The sequence below is a fragment of the Apus apus genome, chromosome 6 (assembly GCF_020740795.1).
Source record: "Apus apus isolate bApuApu2 chromosome 6, bApuApu2.pri.cur, whole genome shotgun sequence".
NCBI lineage: Eukaryota > Metazoa > Chordata > Aves > Apodiformes > Apodidae > Apus > Apus apus.
In genome coordinates this window covers 37,476,421-37,493,887 of record NC_067287.1, presented here as the reverse complement: position 1 = coordinate 37,493,887, position 17,467 = coordinate 37,476,421, and the positions used below count along the sequence as shown (strand labels likewise).

The 17,467-nt window shown below is 57.5% G+C and overlaps 1 protein-coding gene across 23 annotated transcripts in view; it reads left to right on the top strand.

Annotated features, from left to right (window-relative positions):
* Positions 1–620: 620 nt before the first annotated feature.
* The window catches only part of PCBP3 (poly(rC) binding protein 3), a 65,500-nt gene continuing 48,653 nt past the window's right edge, over positions 621–17,467 (top strand). For 17 of the 23 annotated variants that reach the window (XM_051623845.1, XM_051623839.1, XM_051623833.1 and 14 more), the window contains exons 1-5: positions 622–876; positions 1,284–1,367; positions 6,866–6,952; positions 14,909–14,978; positions 16,056–16,170. In XM_051623845.1, the coding sequence (XP_051479805.1) occupies positions 16,105–16,170 (66 nt within the window). In that variant the 5' untranslated portion in view covers positions 622–876; positions 1,284–1,367; positions 6,866–6,952; positions 14,909–14,978; positions 16,056–16,104. Of the gene's footprint in view, positions 877–1,283; positions 1,368–6,865; positions 6,953–14,908; positions 14,979–16,055; positions 16,176–17,467 lie in introns of those variants that run through there. The other 6 variants (XM_051623847.1, XM_051623826.1, XM_051623834.1 and 3 more) reach the window with 6 other exon arrangements.

Below are 17,467 nucleotides of genomic sequence, written 5' to 3'. Positions count from 1 at the left end.
GCAGCCCGGGCCGTACCTGGGGGGCGGTGGGCATGGGGCCGGCGGGCCGTAGCCGCCCGGACGGAATCGGGGGGCAGGGGGTCCCCCGGGGCTCCCCCCCCAACCCCGGAGCCGCGGCTGCCGGAGCCGGATCCGAAGCAGGAGGAGGAGGAGGAGAATCTGGGGGGTCCTCGGGAAATGTAGTCGTACCCCATGTGCTGGGCGGTGGGGGGACTACAAGCCCCACAGTGCAGCGGGCAGGAGGAAGGGGAGGAGGCAGAGGAAGAGGAGGAGGAGGAGGAGGCGCTTGGGCACCGGGGCTTGTGTGCTTAAGGCGGGGGACAAATCCCACCTTCCCTCCCATCCCTCTCCGAAAGCATCGCCTCCGCATCCTGCACACCGAGCCCCCGGGGGGGTCGACACGACCCCCTCCTTCTCCGGCTCCTCCCAGCCGGGCTCAGCTCCCCGCCCATCTACCGTGGCCTCCAGGCTGCCGGACCCCACATCTCACCGGGCTGGCTCGGCAGCATCCCCGGGGAGACCCTGCCCACCGCCCCCCCCCCACCCCAGTGCTTGAACGCTTCTTCCGTCCGCTGCCCAGAGCTGCTTGGATTTATGATGCCTGGCCCCCATTTTGTACCGGGGGGGGTGGGTGTGGGGGGGGAAGGTCCACGTCCCAGAGGGTCCTGACAGTGCGGCTTCCCCGCCGGCTCAGCAAAATTGCCGAAGCCCCTCTCCCCCGGGCACAGCCCAGCAGCAGCCCCCCCCCCCCCAAGGATGTGCTTACGGTGGGAGACCCAAATATCAGGACGAGGGGGGGGGCTGCACCGCTCCCGGAGGCAAAGGGGGAGACCCTCGAGGATGGCGCCCCCATCTCCCAGGAAACGACAGCATCTTGTGAGGGCGTCGTTCTCTTTTCCCCCCCCCCTTTCCTTCCCCCTCTCTCTCCCAGCACTTACCCGGCCAGAAGCGAATCCAGCCTGACGGGACTCGGCTGCCCCGCTGAAATATTTATATGTTCCCTCCTGCAAGGGCAGCAGCAGGATCCCGCAGCCAGGAGCCATCACACCGTGCTGCCCAGGTCCAGGCAGCTGCCCCCCCAGCCTGGGTGGGGCCCCCCATCCCACTGAGTCCCCCCCCACCCTCGTGTAAAGATGCCAAACCACCGCGGTGGGGGCTGGGTCAGCGTTTATTCCACGTGGGGTTTTTCTCCTTTTCTCAGCCAAACGGATAGAGCCAGGATGTGTTGCTCAGGTGTGGGACATCCCAGGTGCTTTCTTTAACGACGGCGTGTTTGTTCCCAGGAGCAGCTTACTCCCTGAAGGAACCTCCAGGACACCAGGACAGCCTGGGTGCTGCCGAACGGGCCGGCTCGTGTCACCTCCCAGGTAGGCACTGGTCCTGGGGAGGATGGCAAGGCCACAACAGGCCTGCAGGCTCCCCATGCCCACCACATACCTCTCCTTGGTGGGACCTGCCTCACCCTCCTCCGATTGCCAGAATGGTGGCAGGGTTGAGTTCCTTCCCTAAGGTGCTGCAGCACCTGGGTGCTGTAGGTGATGCTGTGCACCTGAGCAATGCCAGCGCCCTGGTGGTGGGCCTTAAGGACCCTGAGCAGTGTCACCCTGAGCCAGGTCTCCTGAGACCCTCGTGCACCCCAGCGTGCATCCCTTTCGCCAAGTCATGCTGCTGCTCCCAGCCACTGGCTGCTCCCCCCACAGCCTAGGAGCAGCACCCAGGGGTGCAAGGGCCAGGCTGGCGGGTGTGTTTGTGCACAGAGGGCAGGGCTGCTGGCAGCACAGGGCACCCCAGCCCCCTCGCCAGGCCAGCAAACCCCCCCCAGGCCTGATGGCTGGCATCTTGGGGTGCCCTGCTGCTGGGGTTGGGACTTGGCCCCAAAAAGTGGGGGCAAGGACAGGGGCTGGGTAGGGGCAGAGCAGGTTTAGTGGCAGGAACAGGGAGCTGGGGAGACAGGCATGAGCTTCAGCAGGGGCATGGGATGGGGCAGGAGCTCAAGCTTGGGGTAAGGGCCGTGATCAGGGCTGAGAAACAGGCAAGGGGTTGGGGCGGAGAAGGACAGGGACAGGGGAAGGTCAGGGGGTGGGAAAGCAGCCGGGGGCAGGCGGTGGGGGGGTAAGGGGTATGGGCTGGGGCAGCAGCTGCGAGCGGGCAGGAGCGGTGGCCGGGCTGGGAGCGCTGCTGGGGCAGGCTTGGGGGGGTAGGAACTGGGGCGGGCAGAGCCGGGGGGTGGAGGCAGAGCCAGGGGGGGCCGGACTGGGCTGGGCAGGGCTGGGCTGGGCTGGGCCGGGCTGGGCTGGGCTGGGCTGGGCTCACCGCGCTGCTCCGGCTGCCGCCCCCCCGGGGATCGGGCCCCCCCAACTCCGCCGCTTCCCGCCCTTTTCCTGCCCGGTCCCTCCCCGCTCCGCACAGCACGTCCGTCCGTCGGGGACAGGTAGGGGTTTGTCTTCTCTGGGGGGGGTTTGTTTTGGGGGCTCGGGGGAGCCCGGGACCCTTTGCTCCTGGTGCCGGAGGGGCCGTCGCGCTTCAGACGGGGCGGGGAAAGCAGAGAGCAGGGTGGTGGACACGGTCCCTGCTCCCAGGAGCTGGCTTCTGGAGCGGGATAACTCCGGGAGCAACCGGGACCATCTTTCCGAAGCCGGGGTGGCTCTGCCGGTGACTGCTCCTCCCTCTCCCCATCCTGAGGGGCTCCCCGACGTGCCCTGCCAACCCCCCCCGGGGTGTGCAGCTCTGCCGGGTGATGGGATTTCCCTCCCTGGGATGCTGCTTGGCTGGGCAAGGCCTGGCCTCTGCCCAAACAATTCCCAACAGGTGGGGGGTCCCACAGGTCGGGGTCCCCAAGGCAAGCAGCTTGCCAGGCCCCCCACCTGACACCGCAGGGTGTGGGGACAGGTGACGCTTGCAGGGATGCTGCACAGGTGAGCCCTGGCTTGTGGGTGGTGGCTTTTGGGTGCAAGCTGGTGTTGGGTGGAGTGGTCATGTCTGAGCCCTGGCTCCAGGTGTGCTGGTCACCAAGGTCCCCCCCAGCAGCTCATCAGGGCGCCCAGCTGGGGTGGGTGCAGCCCCACAGCAGCAGTGCCAAGGGGGAGGGAGGGTGCCCAGGCCTTGTTTCTGCAGGACCTGCCTCCAAGCTTCCACTGCTGGTGGGCAGGTCACCTCCTGGGAGCCCTTTTCTCCAGCTTTCACCTTTCTGTCCTTCCTCTGAAACTGGGCTGGTGAATCAGCACATGCCTGAGGAAGGACCGGGTGCCCTGGGCTGGGTTTGCTCCCCCTTCCCCACTTGGATCCATTACCCTCCCCCCCATCACATGAGGCGGGTTGGAGAGGGGCAGGTTTATTTTACCTCCCTTGAGTCCACGGGCAGCTTGTTTTCATTGCCCGGCTGCTCCTAGCAGGTCCCCTCGGGGTCTGGGAGAGGCCTTGCTGTGGGGAGGGCCCATACCCCCCTCCCCTGGGGCAGGGCAGCATCCTGTGCAGCCTCCAGTGCAGCAATCCACCAGCAGCCACTGCACTGCAGGGCATCCCCACCCCACTGCAGATGCTGCAATGCTGCTCAGGGGCATCCTCCTCCAGCCTGTGCCATGGGGAGCCCGGGGCAGCTGGGGGCCGAGATGCCCCAGCCCACAGTGCTGGGGGTGTGGGGTGAAGCCCCCGTGCTGTAGCCACACCAGATGGTGCAGGTGTCCCAGGCTTTCCTGGCCTGTGGCTGTTGATGGTGCATCTTCTCCATCCTTGCGTAAGGAGAGGGCGTCTCCCCTCCTTGGCAAGGGAGCGGGCGGTCCTGGAGGGAGATGGGAGGTGTTGGGGGGGCTAGGAGGTGGACTGGGGTCCCTGAGGGGTGGAGGGATGTGTAGCAGCACCTAGTGCAGACCAGCTGCCTGGGGATGAGTGGAGAGCCCCGTGAGAAGTGGAAAAGGCACCCCCAAAAACATCCCTGTGACCTGTTCCGTGCTTTCTAGGAGCGTTTCCAGAGTGGCTTCTGGGAGGCTGTGAGAGGGAACCCCCTGTCTGAGCTCGCGTTAGGTGTTGGCTGAGGAGGTGTAGCTCTGCTTTAAGCCCACGCAGGTGCCAAAACCACCTCCAGACGCCTCTGGGGGGAGTCAAGCCATGCCTGGCCCCTGGTGCTGCCTGAGCCCCTGTCCCTGGGGTACAAATGAAGCTCCTGGCTCCTCTCTCTTCTCTTTGCCATGGCCCCAAGAGGGTGAAGGCTTTTTTCCGGGCTGGAGCTGTCTCCCACCCAGCCCGTCGTGGTCGTGGTTGTCCCTCCCTCGGGGCAGAGCCTGGGGAAGGGGAACAAATGTCTCCAGATCCTCTCCCTGCGGTTGCAGGACTCCCCAAAAGGAGCCCTGCTGGGAGCTCTGCTTCCTCGCCCTGCTGACTGAGGAGGTGAACGTCCTTCCCTGCGTGGAGGCTGTGGGGATGCTGGAGACACCTGCCAGGCTGGGGGACAGGGTGTGTGTCCCCAGGGTAGACCTTTTCACTCCCAGCAGTGATGCCTGTTCCTGCCAGCACAGCCACGGACATTCTGGCACTTATTGTCCATTGTTATGTCCTTTAAAGGGTGTTCAGAGTAGCAGGGGGTTTTCTGCAGTTGAGGTGTAATTATTACAGATAGTCCTTTTATTTAATGAGTCTTGTTTCCTTGAGGAGTTAAGCTTTACCCAGCCAAATACTCTTTTCACCTTACTCAGTGTTCAAGTTTTCTTTCATTTAAGCCCAAGATTTCACAGTATTGATTTATAGCCAGCATTCCTTTCAGATACTTGTTAAAATACAGTATTTCAACCAATGAAGGTTCTATTCCCTTGCAGTGTATTCTATATATACCTCGTTCTAAACGAGTAGATGTTTATTTTGAGGTCTTGGATTGTTGAAATAGAGTTGAAATGATGAATGTGTTAAGTTTTACATGCAAGGCAGTGTGTATTTTATTACATACAGCATTGCTTTTGCATTCATGGTGACTGCAGAGCTCTGGGGGTGGTGGCCAGGGACCTAAGAGCCTGGGGAGTGTTCTCCTGGATCCTGCCACCAAGAGTGTGAGGAGGAAGGCACTGGCAGTGGACATCAGCAGTTGGTCGTGGAGCTTGTGTTGGCAGCAGGGGTTTGTGTTCCACACACAAGACCCTGTCTTGAAGGGTCTGCCTGGGAGAGATGGGATCCCTGTCCCTAAGGCAGGACAAAAGGCATCTTTGCCAGAGGGATGGCTGACCTTGTAAAGGAGGATTTTGAACTGGGAATGATGTGGGAGGGAGGGAGAGACAGTAACTAGCAGCCCTCTGAGGGAGTGACTGACAGGTGGGTGAGCAAAGGGCCTGCAGTGATGTGACAGAAAGGGATCACAAAACCAGCAAGTGGAGGAGGGCCATGATGATCTGAGGGCTGGAGCTTGTCTTCTGCGGTGACAGGCTGGAGAAGAGAAGGCTCTGGGGAGACCACATAGGAGCCTTCAAGTATCTGAAGGGGCTGCAGGAAACCCAGGGAGGGACTTTTTACAGGGGCTCGTAGCGAGAGGGCAAGGGGTGGTCAATTAAAACTGGAGGAGGGGAGATTTGGGTTGGACACGAGGAAGTTCTTCCCTGTGAGGGTGGTGAGACCCTGGCCCAGGTTGCCCAGGGAAGCTGTGGCTGCCCCATCCCTGGCAGTGTTGAAGGGCAGGTTGGATGGGGCTTGGAGCAGCCTGGGCTGGTGGGAGGTGTCCCTGCCCATGCAGGGGGTGGGACTGGATGATCTTGAAGGTCCCTTCCTACCCAAACCTTCTGTGATTCTATGATAAGGCTCTTGCTTTTCATGCCTCAGAACTACGTCCACTTTTCATCAGGTTGAGAGGCAAACTGGTGCTGGCACCTCTCTGATTGTCTGTGGGGAAACCAGAAAGAAGAAAAACTCCTTGTTAACACAGAAAGTTCCTTCTTTGAGTGTCCCCCGTGGGCCCTTTTACTGTCAATGAGGGAACAGGGGATTTTCCAGCAGGTAGGTTTCCCCTATTTTGGGGAAAGCCCATTGGGTCTCAGAACTCCAGTTGATGGGGAGCCCATTACAGGAGCTATGGATGGTTGGTGACTTCCTAAATGACTCAAGCAGGCAGGAGTGCAAAAATCAAATGCTTTCCTCCAAAAGTGGTGAAATGGAAGCACTTTGAATTTTCCACCCTCTTTTTTTGTGGTTGCTGCTTCCCTTTGCTGAACGCCAAACTCTGGCCTCTTTGGCTTTGCAACAAGCCATGAGGAACAGAAGTGCCATTCCCCAGCTGAGGGGGGTGTGTTTCCAGCCCCCTCTGGTCCTGCAGCAGCTCCATCACCAGGGTCTCGTGGCCTGTGCCACCCCCAGCCTGGTGGGGCACATGTGGGGACACCCAGCATCGAGCAGAGAAGGAGAAAGAGGCTTTGTGTGTGAGGGCAATCAGCCAGCCTCTCCCAAGAAGGGGTTAACCCTGGGGCTCTGTATCTGGTGTCCTGTTGCTGGCTGCTTCGTGTAAAAGCTTTTTTGGCTCAGTTTCAAGGGCAGGGCTGGAGGATGAGTCTGTGCGTCCCTGCCACCAAGGAGTAAAACCTCTTGTCCAGACTTCCCCTGCTCAAAAAGTGGTGGTTTCCTGAAAGTCACAAGTGCCCTGGAGGGCCCCAGTCTGCTGGGAAAAGCTGCTTCCCAGCAGCACTCAGACCTGCTCATCCTTAGAGGAACTGGGGTGCCAGCATCTCCAGCATGGGTGCTCCCTGTCCCCAGGATGGGGACCTGCAGTGGTGAGCACGGTGCTGCCTGTTTTGGGGGTTGCTGCTGGGTGTCCCAGTGCCTTGCCTTGCCTTGAGGTGCTGTTTGGAGGGTGCTTTTGCCCCAGCACAGCTTGACTCTTTGTCCCTTTTGTCTGCAGGTCACAACCCAGCTGCACCATCACCTTTCCCAGCCCCACCAGATGTGCCTCCTCCGAGTCACGCTGAGCCCAGGACCAGCCCTGGAGGTAAGGAAACAGGAATGGTCCCACCCACAGGGTCCAGGGCTGCTCAGGTGACTCCAGCTGTGGTGGTGACACCCCAGCACAGGTTGTGCCAGTTGGTGACAAAGCTGGGCCAGACCAGCTCCATGCTGCTCCATCCCCTCTTAAGCAGGTGATGTTGGGAAGCTTGGGTGATCCGTGATGAGCTCCTTGCTGAGGGCCACTGCTGAGTTTCAAGCCCAGCCAGCTCAAAGGTGGTACAGAGTCCCCTCACAGCCTGTTGTTCTCCTGAAATGATTAAAAAAAAAAAAATGAGGACTTTAGGTGATGGCAGTGGATGAGGGCAGCCAGTTTTCTGTTCCTGGAGCAAACCTCCCTTTTGTGTGTTTTGGGAAAGCTCACAGGAGAGCCCCTCCTGGTGTGCAGGCAGAGAACAGAGGGCTTGGAAAAAGTTTTGAGGTTTTAGGGTGAAATTATTTCACTGTTTCATGCCAGGCAGCCTAATCTGGCTCTGGAGTGACCCTGCTGGAGCAGAGACCTCCAGAGATGCTCACAGATGGCTCTGTGTCTCTGGCCTTCCTCCAAATATGGAAATGATGAATTATTTTTAAAGGCTATTATTTGATGGATAGCATGAATGCAGTGTTTTGGGGAGTTGTAGAGAGGAGACCACGGGGTGTCTGTGAAACAAAGGTGCCTGTGATAGTGCAGCTCTGTGGGGTGGGTTAGCTTCTCCTCTGTGGTTATCCATGGCCACTCCATGAATGCACCTCAGGAAGCTTGGGAAGCTGCAAAGGCAGAGGGCAAAAATCCCTACGTTTCTGGGAGATGCTCCCAATCTGGCTGTGTTGGATGCTTTGTGTCAGGGGAGGAGGGGGGTGCCTTGGGGATGCCCAGGGTGGCTCCCTGGGTGGGTGCAGGGTGAGGGATCTTGCAGGACACACCAGGCTGTGACGGGGAGGATGGTCAGTGCCTGGCAAGGTGCAGAGAAGCAGCCCAGTGACACCTCTGGGGTTTTAGTGTCTACTGAGAAATCTCTCTAGGGGCAGCAGGTCTGGACACCTTTGTGAATCAGTTTCCCCACCTGGAAAATGTGTTACCCACTCCTCCAGGGGATTTTGGGATGCCAGTGGGTGGCAGGGCATAGACAAGTGAGGGACCTGGAGTTGCTGGTTTTTCCTGCCCAGCTCGGGTGGCTGTGGTCCCCAGGGACACACACTAGTAGCTCACCTCTCTGTCCCAGGATGTTTCCTTGCCTGCAGGCTGTGTGCTGGGGTCCTGCCATGCTGATGTGTGTCACACCTCAGCCTGGGCTTCACCGACCTCCACTGGCCATCCAGGCTTCTCCATCTGAGGACCAGGGTGCAACCTGTGCCCAGATGCCACACATCCCAGCCTGTACAGTCTCTGCCCTTGCCCTGGGTTGCAACCTCCTCCTTTCAAGCATTTCTGAGAGCTAGCAGGCCTGTCATTGACAGCTCTCCCTGCCGTGGCTGGAAAACACTCCCCAGTCTTGTGGGTAGAGCTGACAGTATCTGGTGAGACATTTCTCCCTCGCAAGCACACAGGAGTAGTTTCACCAGCCCTTAAGCAAGGGAAGAGAGGCCATGATCAAGAAAGGATGGAAGGGGGAAAACACACCAAACAAAACCCAGAAGAACAGAGGATGTCACCACATTTGCCCACCTCCCCACTCTTGGTTGCCTCTGGAGCAGAAGGAAATTAAACGGGGGGGGGTTTGGCTGCTTGGGAGCAGGACTGGGCTGTGCAGGGCCTGGGGTCTCCTTGGGCTGACCTCTGCTCTTGAGTTTTTTGGGTAGAAACACCTTGGGAAAGGCTTGGCCATGGGTGATGTTCCAGGGAGCTGCTGGTGCCATCTGCTGCTGGAGCTCAGCCCCAGCTCGGGTGCAGTGACATCAACTGGTTACATCACTCAGAATCCTTTTAGGGATACCTAGGTTTTGGAGAGAGCATCAGCATGTTTGTGCCTCCAGATCCCATCCTGAGGACCCAGATTAGTGCACCTCAATGGATCTAATCCCCATCCCTCTCTGAAGGTGAGGAATGATGAGGGATCCCACAGTTAATTTCATCCTGGTGGCCCCTACTAGGGCTCCCAAAGTCCACTGAGGACTTAGCACGTGCAGCAGAGCCTCAGCCCTTCATGGCCAGGGAGTGATATGGAAGTTTTAAAAACTCACCAGATGTGGTTTTCCCCAAGGAAAACACCAGCTGCAGTGTCTCCCTGGGTAGGGCACTTATGGCTTAGCCTGCTGTGACCTAAATGAAATGTCTCCTTGTCCCTAAACCAGGACTCTACCAGGTATCCAAGCACCCAGCACTGCTTCCTCCACCTTTTGTGATGCTGGGGTCCCTCCAGGCATGCTGGATGCTGCTGGAGTTTGCTGGTAGAAGGAGGAAAAAGCAAAACACCAAGCTTCCTCCCCCCTCACCAACTGATTTGTCCTCTAGGAGATTAGTTCCCTTCCCTGGCTTACGGGGGGATTTGCAACTGCTCCATCTGCTCCAGCCCAGCAGGTCAGCGGGGGCCTGGGAGGAGCAGCCAGAGTCCAGCTGCTCCTGGGCATCCCAGGGAAAGCAACCCAGGGTTTGCCCCCCGGGCTGGGCAGAGGAGGCCACCAAGATGCTCAGAAGGTTGGAGCAGCTCTGCTCTGGAGCCAGGCTGGGAGAGTTGGGGTTTTCAGCCTGGAGAAGAGAAGGCTCCAGGGAGACCTTAGAGCACCTTCCAGTGCCTGAAGGGGCTCCAGGAAGACTTTTTACAAGGGCAGGGAATGGTTTTAAGCTGAAAGAGGAGAGATTTTGATGAGATACTAAGAAGAAATTATTTGCTGTGAGGTTGATGAGACCCTGGCCCAGGTTGCCCAGAGAAGCTGTGGCTGCCCCATCCCTGGCAGTGTTGAAGGGCAGGTTGGATGGGGCTTGGAGCAGCCTGGGCTGGTGGGAGGTGTCCCTGCTTATGGCAGGGAGGTTGGAACCTGATGATCTTTAAGGTCCCTTCCAACCCAAACCAGTCTGGGATCCTGTGATTTCTGGCTGTATCTGTTGGAAAGGAGTAAAAACCCCACAGCTGTGGGGGTAAAAATCCTGCTTGTGATGTGGTTTAGACCTGAGAGTGTGTGTCAATGGAGCTGGTGAAGACTCTGCAGAGCAATGGGTATTTTTTTAGGCTGCTGTTGGCTGGCAGAAGGCCTTGTGGAACCTCGAGGACCTCTCCTTCCACTCAGGGTGGTCCCAGGAGATCACTTCCCTGTAAAATTCCCCTTAACCTTTGGGAAAGCAAGTGGGTGGGTGGGGAGGAAAGACTCTTGGTGTGGGCTTTCCCAGGTGGACTCATGGCATGCCTGCTGGGGCTTTGGGGATAAATGGGGATAAATGCTGGCTCACGAGCACTTTCAGAGCCAGGTTTTCCGGAGGGGAAAACTGGGAGGTGATAGGAGCATTACAGGGCTCTCCCGCTCCATCGCTCCTGTCTTGTCACCAGGCACCCTTTGAAGGTGGTGGGTAGCAAAAGAGGCTGGAGGTAAACTGGGGAAGAGCTGGTGACAAATGGGCTTACGGAGGCTGGATTTATAGGGACTGACTGAACTAGGTTTGTGGAAGCAGCGGGGGGAGCTGCTGGGTGATGCCAGGGCTTTGCTGAGCACCATCCTGCACCCAGGCAGTCCTGTGAGGACTTTGCCCATCCCTGGATCCCAGCCAAGAGCAGGTCTGGCATGCTGCTGGACCCAGGAGTGCTGCTCCCCCCGTGCTGCTGCCTTTTCACCCGGCGTGGGGCCTATGTCAGACCCCACCAGACTCCCTCCCGGAGTTGCTGCTGGTTGGGGCAGCTCTCAGAAGGCAGTGGTTTCTCTTCTGGTGTGGCAGAAGATCATGAGGAGGGGAGCTCTGGGTAGCGGAGATGAGATGATGCCAGCACCATCCCCATCCCACTCACCCAGAGCTGCAGATCCTGGGGAGGAGGGGCGGGGGGACCGATTTTGTCCCCCCCCCCATCTCCCTTCTCCTTCCCTTGCAGTTTCACCAGGAATACCAGGTGTCAGCTCGGAAATCTTTTAACTTTACCTTGTCTCCCCAAATGGACAGTGTCTCCGCTCATTAGGTACCCGCCCAAGGGGCAGATGTCAGCTCTGCTCATGGCTTTTCTCAGCTCATCTCTGCCCAGGCTCCTGACGACTTCGGAGCGCTCAGGTCCCATCACGTCACGCCAGCTCCTGCCCGTGGGGCTGCCCGCTCTGCCTGCCCGGCAGCAGCTCACATGCAGCCCCCACACCTCAGGCTCCCTGCCTCCCCTTCCCGAGGACTGGGGTTTGGAAGGGAAGGCTGGAAAACAACAGGCACCGGTGGCACAGGCGTGCGTGTGTGTGTGTGTGCGCGCAGAGCTGGAATTGCTTTTCCTTGCCCAGGCAGTGCTGGGAGGAGAAGCCCTCGCTGAAGCCTGCCCTTTGAGGCTGATGCACCCCGACAGCTTGTTCACTGGGACATTAAAATCGTTGCCTCTGCCTGCGTAAAACACCCAGGAAGGCGGATGATGGGAAGGCAGGTCAGGGGAGGATGGTTTCTCGGCAGCGGCGGCACCGAAAACCCCCGGCAGCAGAACAAAGCAGATCCCAGCGGTGCCGGGGCTGCTGCACCCCCTTGGGATGGAGGTGGGGTCCCCTCCCACGCGAAGGGTGCTGGCAGCTGGGGGGCTGGCAGTGCGGGCAGAAGCCTCTTGCTGAGGTTCCTGTGGACGAGCCGTGGTGTTGTAGGGTTTGGTGACAGGGTGGGAGGACGTGCCCGTCCCCTTGGGTGCATCTCCTCACCAGCCACATGGTGTGTTTCCCCAAAGAGCTGGAGTTTTCCCTTGGGGTGGGAGGATTGCAGCAAAGCAAGAGGACATCAGCGAGCTGTCCATGTTCTCTTCGGAGCTCACACAGGTGCCCTAAGGTCCCAAACACAGGGCCAGGCAAAGTGCCCTGTGGGCACAAACAGCCAAGTTCTCCCAGGGGAGGGGAAGCTGAAGTCCAGCTGAGTTTGGTAGGAGAGGCAGGCTGGGTGTTGGAGCAGGCTTTCTATTTCTTTGTTTTTGAGGTTGCTATCTCAGAGGCGATATAGGAACCCCCCAAGGCAGTGCCAAGTGCTGCCCCTGTGCCCAGGTGCTGCTTTGGGTGCCTGCAGGTGTCCTCTAAAGCAGTGTTCACTGGCTTGCTGAGCCTGAGCAGAAGATGGGGAGTTGTCACAGCCTGACGGGACTGGGCACGGGACCTGCTCACATGTGTATCCACCAGCTCACCTCCAAGGGTGGGAGCCACAGTTCATTCAGCTTTGCAGCTGTGTGCTGGTTTGGGTTGGTGGGTTTTTTGGTACTGGGGGAAGGGCCCCAGGGTGGCTCTGGTAAGAAGCTGAGGAGCTGCCCCTGCTCCAAACCAGCCAAGGAGCCGTTAGAGGGACAATGGATGAACCTCTGCCATTAACATATGGAAGGACTGATGTGAGACCTGAGCAGAGAAGCACTTGGGGGAGAAGAGCTGTGCTGGAGAAGAAGAGCTGTGCTGGGGAAGGAGAGCAGTGCTGGTGGTTGGTGAGGAAGGAGGGGAGGAAGGTCCCAAGCAGCAGTTTCCCTGCAGCCCATGGCGAGATGGCAGCTGTGCCCCTGCACTCGTGGAGGAACGTGGTGGGACATTCCCTGAAGGTGCCAGGAGGGGTGAACTTGGCCACTGGGCTTGGATGTTGTGGCCAGAGGATTTGCTGCCAGTGGCCTGGGATGGTGCAGCTGTGGAAGCCCCCGGGCCAGGGGAGGTGCCTGTTCCCGAAGCCCCCGGGACTGGAGCAGCTCCAGTGGGAAGGACTCATGGAGGAGAGGTTGGTGGAGGCCTCTGCCATGGGAGGGACCCCGTGGGGAAGCAGGGCAGGACTGTGAGGAATCCTCCTTCCTGAGGAGGAAGGAGCAGCAGGAACCACCAGCCTGTGACCTGACTCTAAACCCCATCCCCATCCCCCTGTGCTGGGGGGAAGGAGGGAGAGAAACCGGGAACAAAGGGATTTGGGGCTGGGAAGAAGGGAGGGGTGGGGTGACATGTGCAAGCCCTGGTCTTTGTGTTGTCTGTGTCCTCTGTGTGTTTGGTTAGTGTGAACTTAAATGGTTGGTTTTTCCCCAAGTTGAGTCTGTTTTGCCCAGGCCCTTAATCACTGCAGATCCCTCCTTGTGTTTTGTCTCGACCCGGGTCGGGTTTGTCCTCCCCATCCCAGGGTGCGAGGGGGGAGCAGCCCCAGGGCTGCTTCTTTGTTGTCCTGTTGGGCCCAAACCACCACAGGAGAGAGACAAGGAGACCAGGATGTAAATAAGGAGAGGTAACGGGCAAAACACAGACTAAAGCATGATTATGGGGAATTTTGGTTGTTAATATGGTGGTAAATGGACGAGGGGCGGGCTGTGTGTAAATGCTCCCTTTCTGTGTGGTATGTGCTGCTGTCTTTATTTTGGTGTGAGTTGGTTTGGGTTTTTTTGTTGCTGTTTGTTGTTTTGGTGGTTTTTTTTGCGGTGTGAGTGAAGCTCCTGAAAATTTTTCTTTCAGTTTTCGGCGAAAACCGAATGTAGATTTTGCTCATAATTCTTTGATACGTGATTCGCTGGCTTGGCGGGATTTTTGGTAGGGGCAGGGGGGAAAAGCCTTAGGGTTGGCTCTGGTAAGGAGCTGAGAAGCTGCTGCTGCTCCAAACCCAGCCAAGGAGCCATGAGAGGGGCAATAGATGAACCTCTGCCATGAACATATGAAAGAGCTGGGAGAAGAGCTGAGCAGAGCCAGGAGTTAAGAAAGTGGCCGTGTGGCTCTGCTCTTCGTTAGGCCCAAACCACGATCCTCCATGATGCCAGGTGGTCAAACCCTCCTTAGAGAAATATTTGCCCAGCATCCCCGTGGTTCCTCCTTGCCCCTTCTTCATGAAGAAGTGTTCTGAAATTTCCAGCCCGCTGGGACGAGGAGGCTGAGTCCTCCAGACCCGTGGCCAAAATGTGCTTCGCAGTCCTGAGATTCCTGCTTGGAGGCAGCTTTTGGATTACTTGAGGTGCAGTCGTACCCGTGCTGTGGAAGTGAGGTTTGCCCCCAGTGCAGCACCAGTCCTCTGGGAAGTGCAGGTATGTCCATACCTGGAGGTGACCTGCCCCTTAATGGCAGAAAGCCTGAGTTAGGTGGCTAGACAAGTGTGCTGCTCGACTGACCTGCTCCTGTGCATCTCACGGGGCTGCAAGACACAGGAAAAGCAGGTTTTGAGACTGGCTTTTGTTTCTCTCTGCACTAAATATTTAGAGGAAGAATCTGTGCTGGAAGCAGAGGTTTCTTGGCCTGGGTGTGCACATGGTGGACAGGGCAAGACCACAGGGTCGTGGCTGGGAACTTACCCTGCAGCATGTGAGTGTAAGGGCAGAAGGATTGTAGCACAATAGGGAGCAGAGCTGCTGGGGAGTGGACCAGTTATTAGATGAAGAAAATTGCTAACAAATTATTTAATGACCTGTTTCCTGGATGCTCAGCCTTGTCTTGGGAGAAACCCAAACCTAGGACCTGGAAGACAAATACAAGTTTAATTCCTCATGAATTAATGGGCTCTGTTGCTGCTCTGTGCCCACAGGGCAGGGATGTGGGGAGCAGGACAGGGAGGCTTCCTTGCAACACCTTGTCCTTCCAGCATCCTGAATCCTTGTCTGAGCCTCCTCGTTTGCACCTATTTTGATGAAGCCAGTGCCATGGTTGGGAGTCTTTTCCCTTCTTTTTCTCAATACTAGAATCACTGATGAGAGGTTTGTGCTGGTCAGCATGAAAAATTCCTAAGGATTCCTCTTCTCAGGGCTGTTTTACCCACTCTTTTCCCTGTGCCCGGGGTTGCTCGTGGTGGTGGTGCCAGGAGGATGCCCCAGGAGGTTCCTGGGGTGGTGGGCTGGCTGGGCACCCCAGGATGCTGAGATATTGTGCTCTCTTCCAGGTCCTCCACTGCTGACCCCTGGCCCTCTGCCCCACTGCCTCCCTGACCGACCCCACTTCTCCTCCCAACGGTGAGTCACTATTTGGGCTTTCTAGCCTTTACATTTTTTAAATTATTTTTTTTTTTTTTGACAATTGGTTTGAGACCTGTCCTGCTTGCTGGTGACACCAGCTGGGGCTGCAGTTGCTGCCTTGGAAGTCATGGCAGAGAGACATCTAAGGTGTTGCAGGGGAAAAAAACATCAGTTCTGAGGACACTTGGTCGCCTGTGCTGGCTCCATTCTGGGTGGTTTTCAAGCCCCAAAGGGATAAAGCCCTGGGCAGCCTGCTCTGATCTTAGTGCTGATGCTGCTGTGAGCAGCAGATAGGACCACAGACAGACCTTGGAGGTCCCTTGGGAGACACCTTCCCATGGCAGTGGCATCAGCCCCTCCTGCCCAGGTCCCTGGGGACAAGCTCAGTGGCTGCTGAGTCACCAGGAAGAGGAAGGTTTTCCCTCATGGCAGACGAGCCACCCTGGCACCTCAAGAGCAGCACCAAGTCCAAGCAACCAGTGGAGCCTTCAGCTTGTCCATCTCACCACCCAGATCATATTTTGGGCAACATGGAGGTTTTTTTCTGCCCTCTGGCACTCGGCTTGTTAACTGCTCTGGCTGCTCGATTGATTTTATTGACGGGTGATGCATGCCCCAGTTAACTTATTGGGAGCAGCAGCAAAAATAAAGCAATAAAAATAACCAGGCACTCATGTCACGAAAACATGCTGGATTATTTCCATTGCTGTGGTGGTGGGATTCCTGGATGAAGGAGGCCCCCAGCTTGGGATCCCTCTGCAGCGTCTTGTTCCTGCAGCTAGGCTGTGGTCACCTGGGGGGGTGTGTCTCAGGGGTCCCCTCCTCCACAGTCCTTCTCTTTGGAGAAACTTCCTTTGGTTGATGGATGCTGGGGCAGGACCTGCCCAAACCTGCTCTAAGTGTAAAGTGCAGACAGGGCTTTTCTGCCTGCACAGTGAACAACCCAAAAGTGATGCTCCTCATCGTTTTGTCCCTCCCCGACCCAAACCACCTTCTGTTTTTCACTGAAACTTGCTTTTCCTGGGCAGTGAGCTGCCTTCCTCTGTGCTGTGCCTAACCTCTGCTGTGTCCCAGTCTGCAGGCTCCTGCTGCAGACCCCCCAGTTTCCACCCTGCCCTCAGCAATGTCCTTTCCTGGTGCCACCAGACCCTCCGAGGAATCGCTCTGGAGCTCAAGGCCAGCCTGCAGGGTAAGGTAAGGCCAGCTCAGTCCCCTTCCAAACCTGAGGGATCTTTGCAGCTGCACCGTGGGCTTCCTCAGGCTATAAATAATAGAATTAGGATCATAGAATGGCTAGTTTTGGAAGGGACCTTAAAGATCATCCAGTTCCAACCCCCCTGCATGGGCAGGGACACCTCCCGCTAGACCAGGTTGCTCCAAGCCCCATCCAACTTGCCCATGAAGACCTTCAGGGCCTTCTCCCCTAGGGAGGACAAAAAAAGGAGGGGAGTTTTGCTCCCTGCAGGCTGCAGTCCTGCTAACAGGGCTTCTGTGAAAGGGTTTTGCTGCAGGGGTCCCTTTCTGCAAAGGGGTGTCACCCTCCTGCATCTGTGCCCCTCTCCCTCCTGGCGCTCAGCCGCCTGTTTCCACCACGCTGCTCACAGGGGTCCATTAAACCCAGCTAAGCTGAGAAGTGCATAGATGGGGTCATTTTTATCAGCCACTCTGCTTTTGTGACTAAAATAGATCCTGCTTTGGCCTGGGGCCTTCATGTTGGCCCGGGCATTGACTATTGCAAATGGATGGTGGGGCAACATTTTCCATTAGCGAAGCAGGGGACGTGGGTCTCTGAGTGAGAAGACAGCTCCATAAAGCAGAAACATTGTAGTGACAGACAGACCCACCTCTCTTCTCTCCCTTTTCTTTTAAAAGAAGTGTCATGAATCCCTGTTTTCTGCACATAAAACCTGGGGAGGGGTGGGCCAGGACAACACCGTGTGCCTGTGACAAGATGGCGTGTTTTGGGTAAGAGGGTGAAAACTTTGGAGGGTTTCTCAGAGGAGCTGCAGGTGACCCAGTGAAAGGGGCAGCAAGGGAAAAACTTATCAGAAAACCTGTGAGGAGGCTTGTCCATGGTCATTGGCAACCTGGTGGGTACTGGTACTGCCTGGCGTTGAGCATGCGTTATCTGAGGTCTCTTCTGTCACTGTCTGTGGCTCCTGTGTGCTGTGGGCAGCCTCTTACAAGCTCATCCATCTGCAGAGGGTTTCCTGGGAGGGCAGAGGGCAGCTTTGGCTTTCCTGCTGCTTGCCTGGAGGCCATGACCTGGAGGAAAGATGCACTTTGGAGTGCATCCCAAGAAGGCTCAGCTTCTTCTCTTCCTGCTGGCATCCTGAGCATGGCAGGCCCTGGGGAAGGGCTCCCCGTAGCCAACTCTGGGAAAGCCAGGACATGTCCTTGCCAAGGGCACAGTGTCCAGCCTGGGACTAAGTCCCCAGCCTCTCCTCCCACAAGCTCTCATGACTGCAGTCTGGCCAGCACAGGCA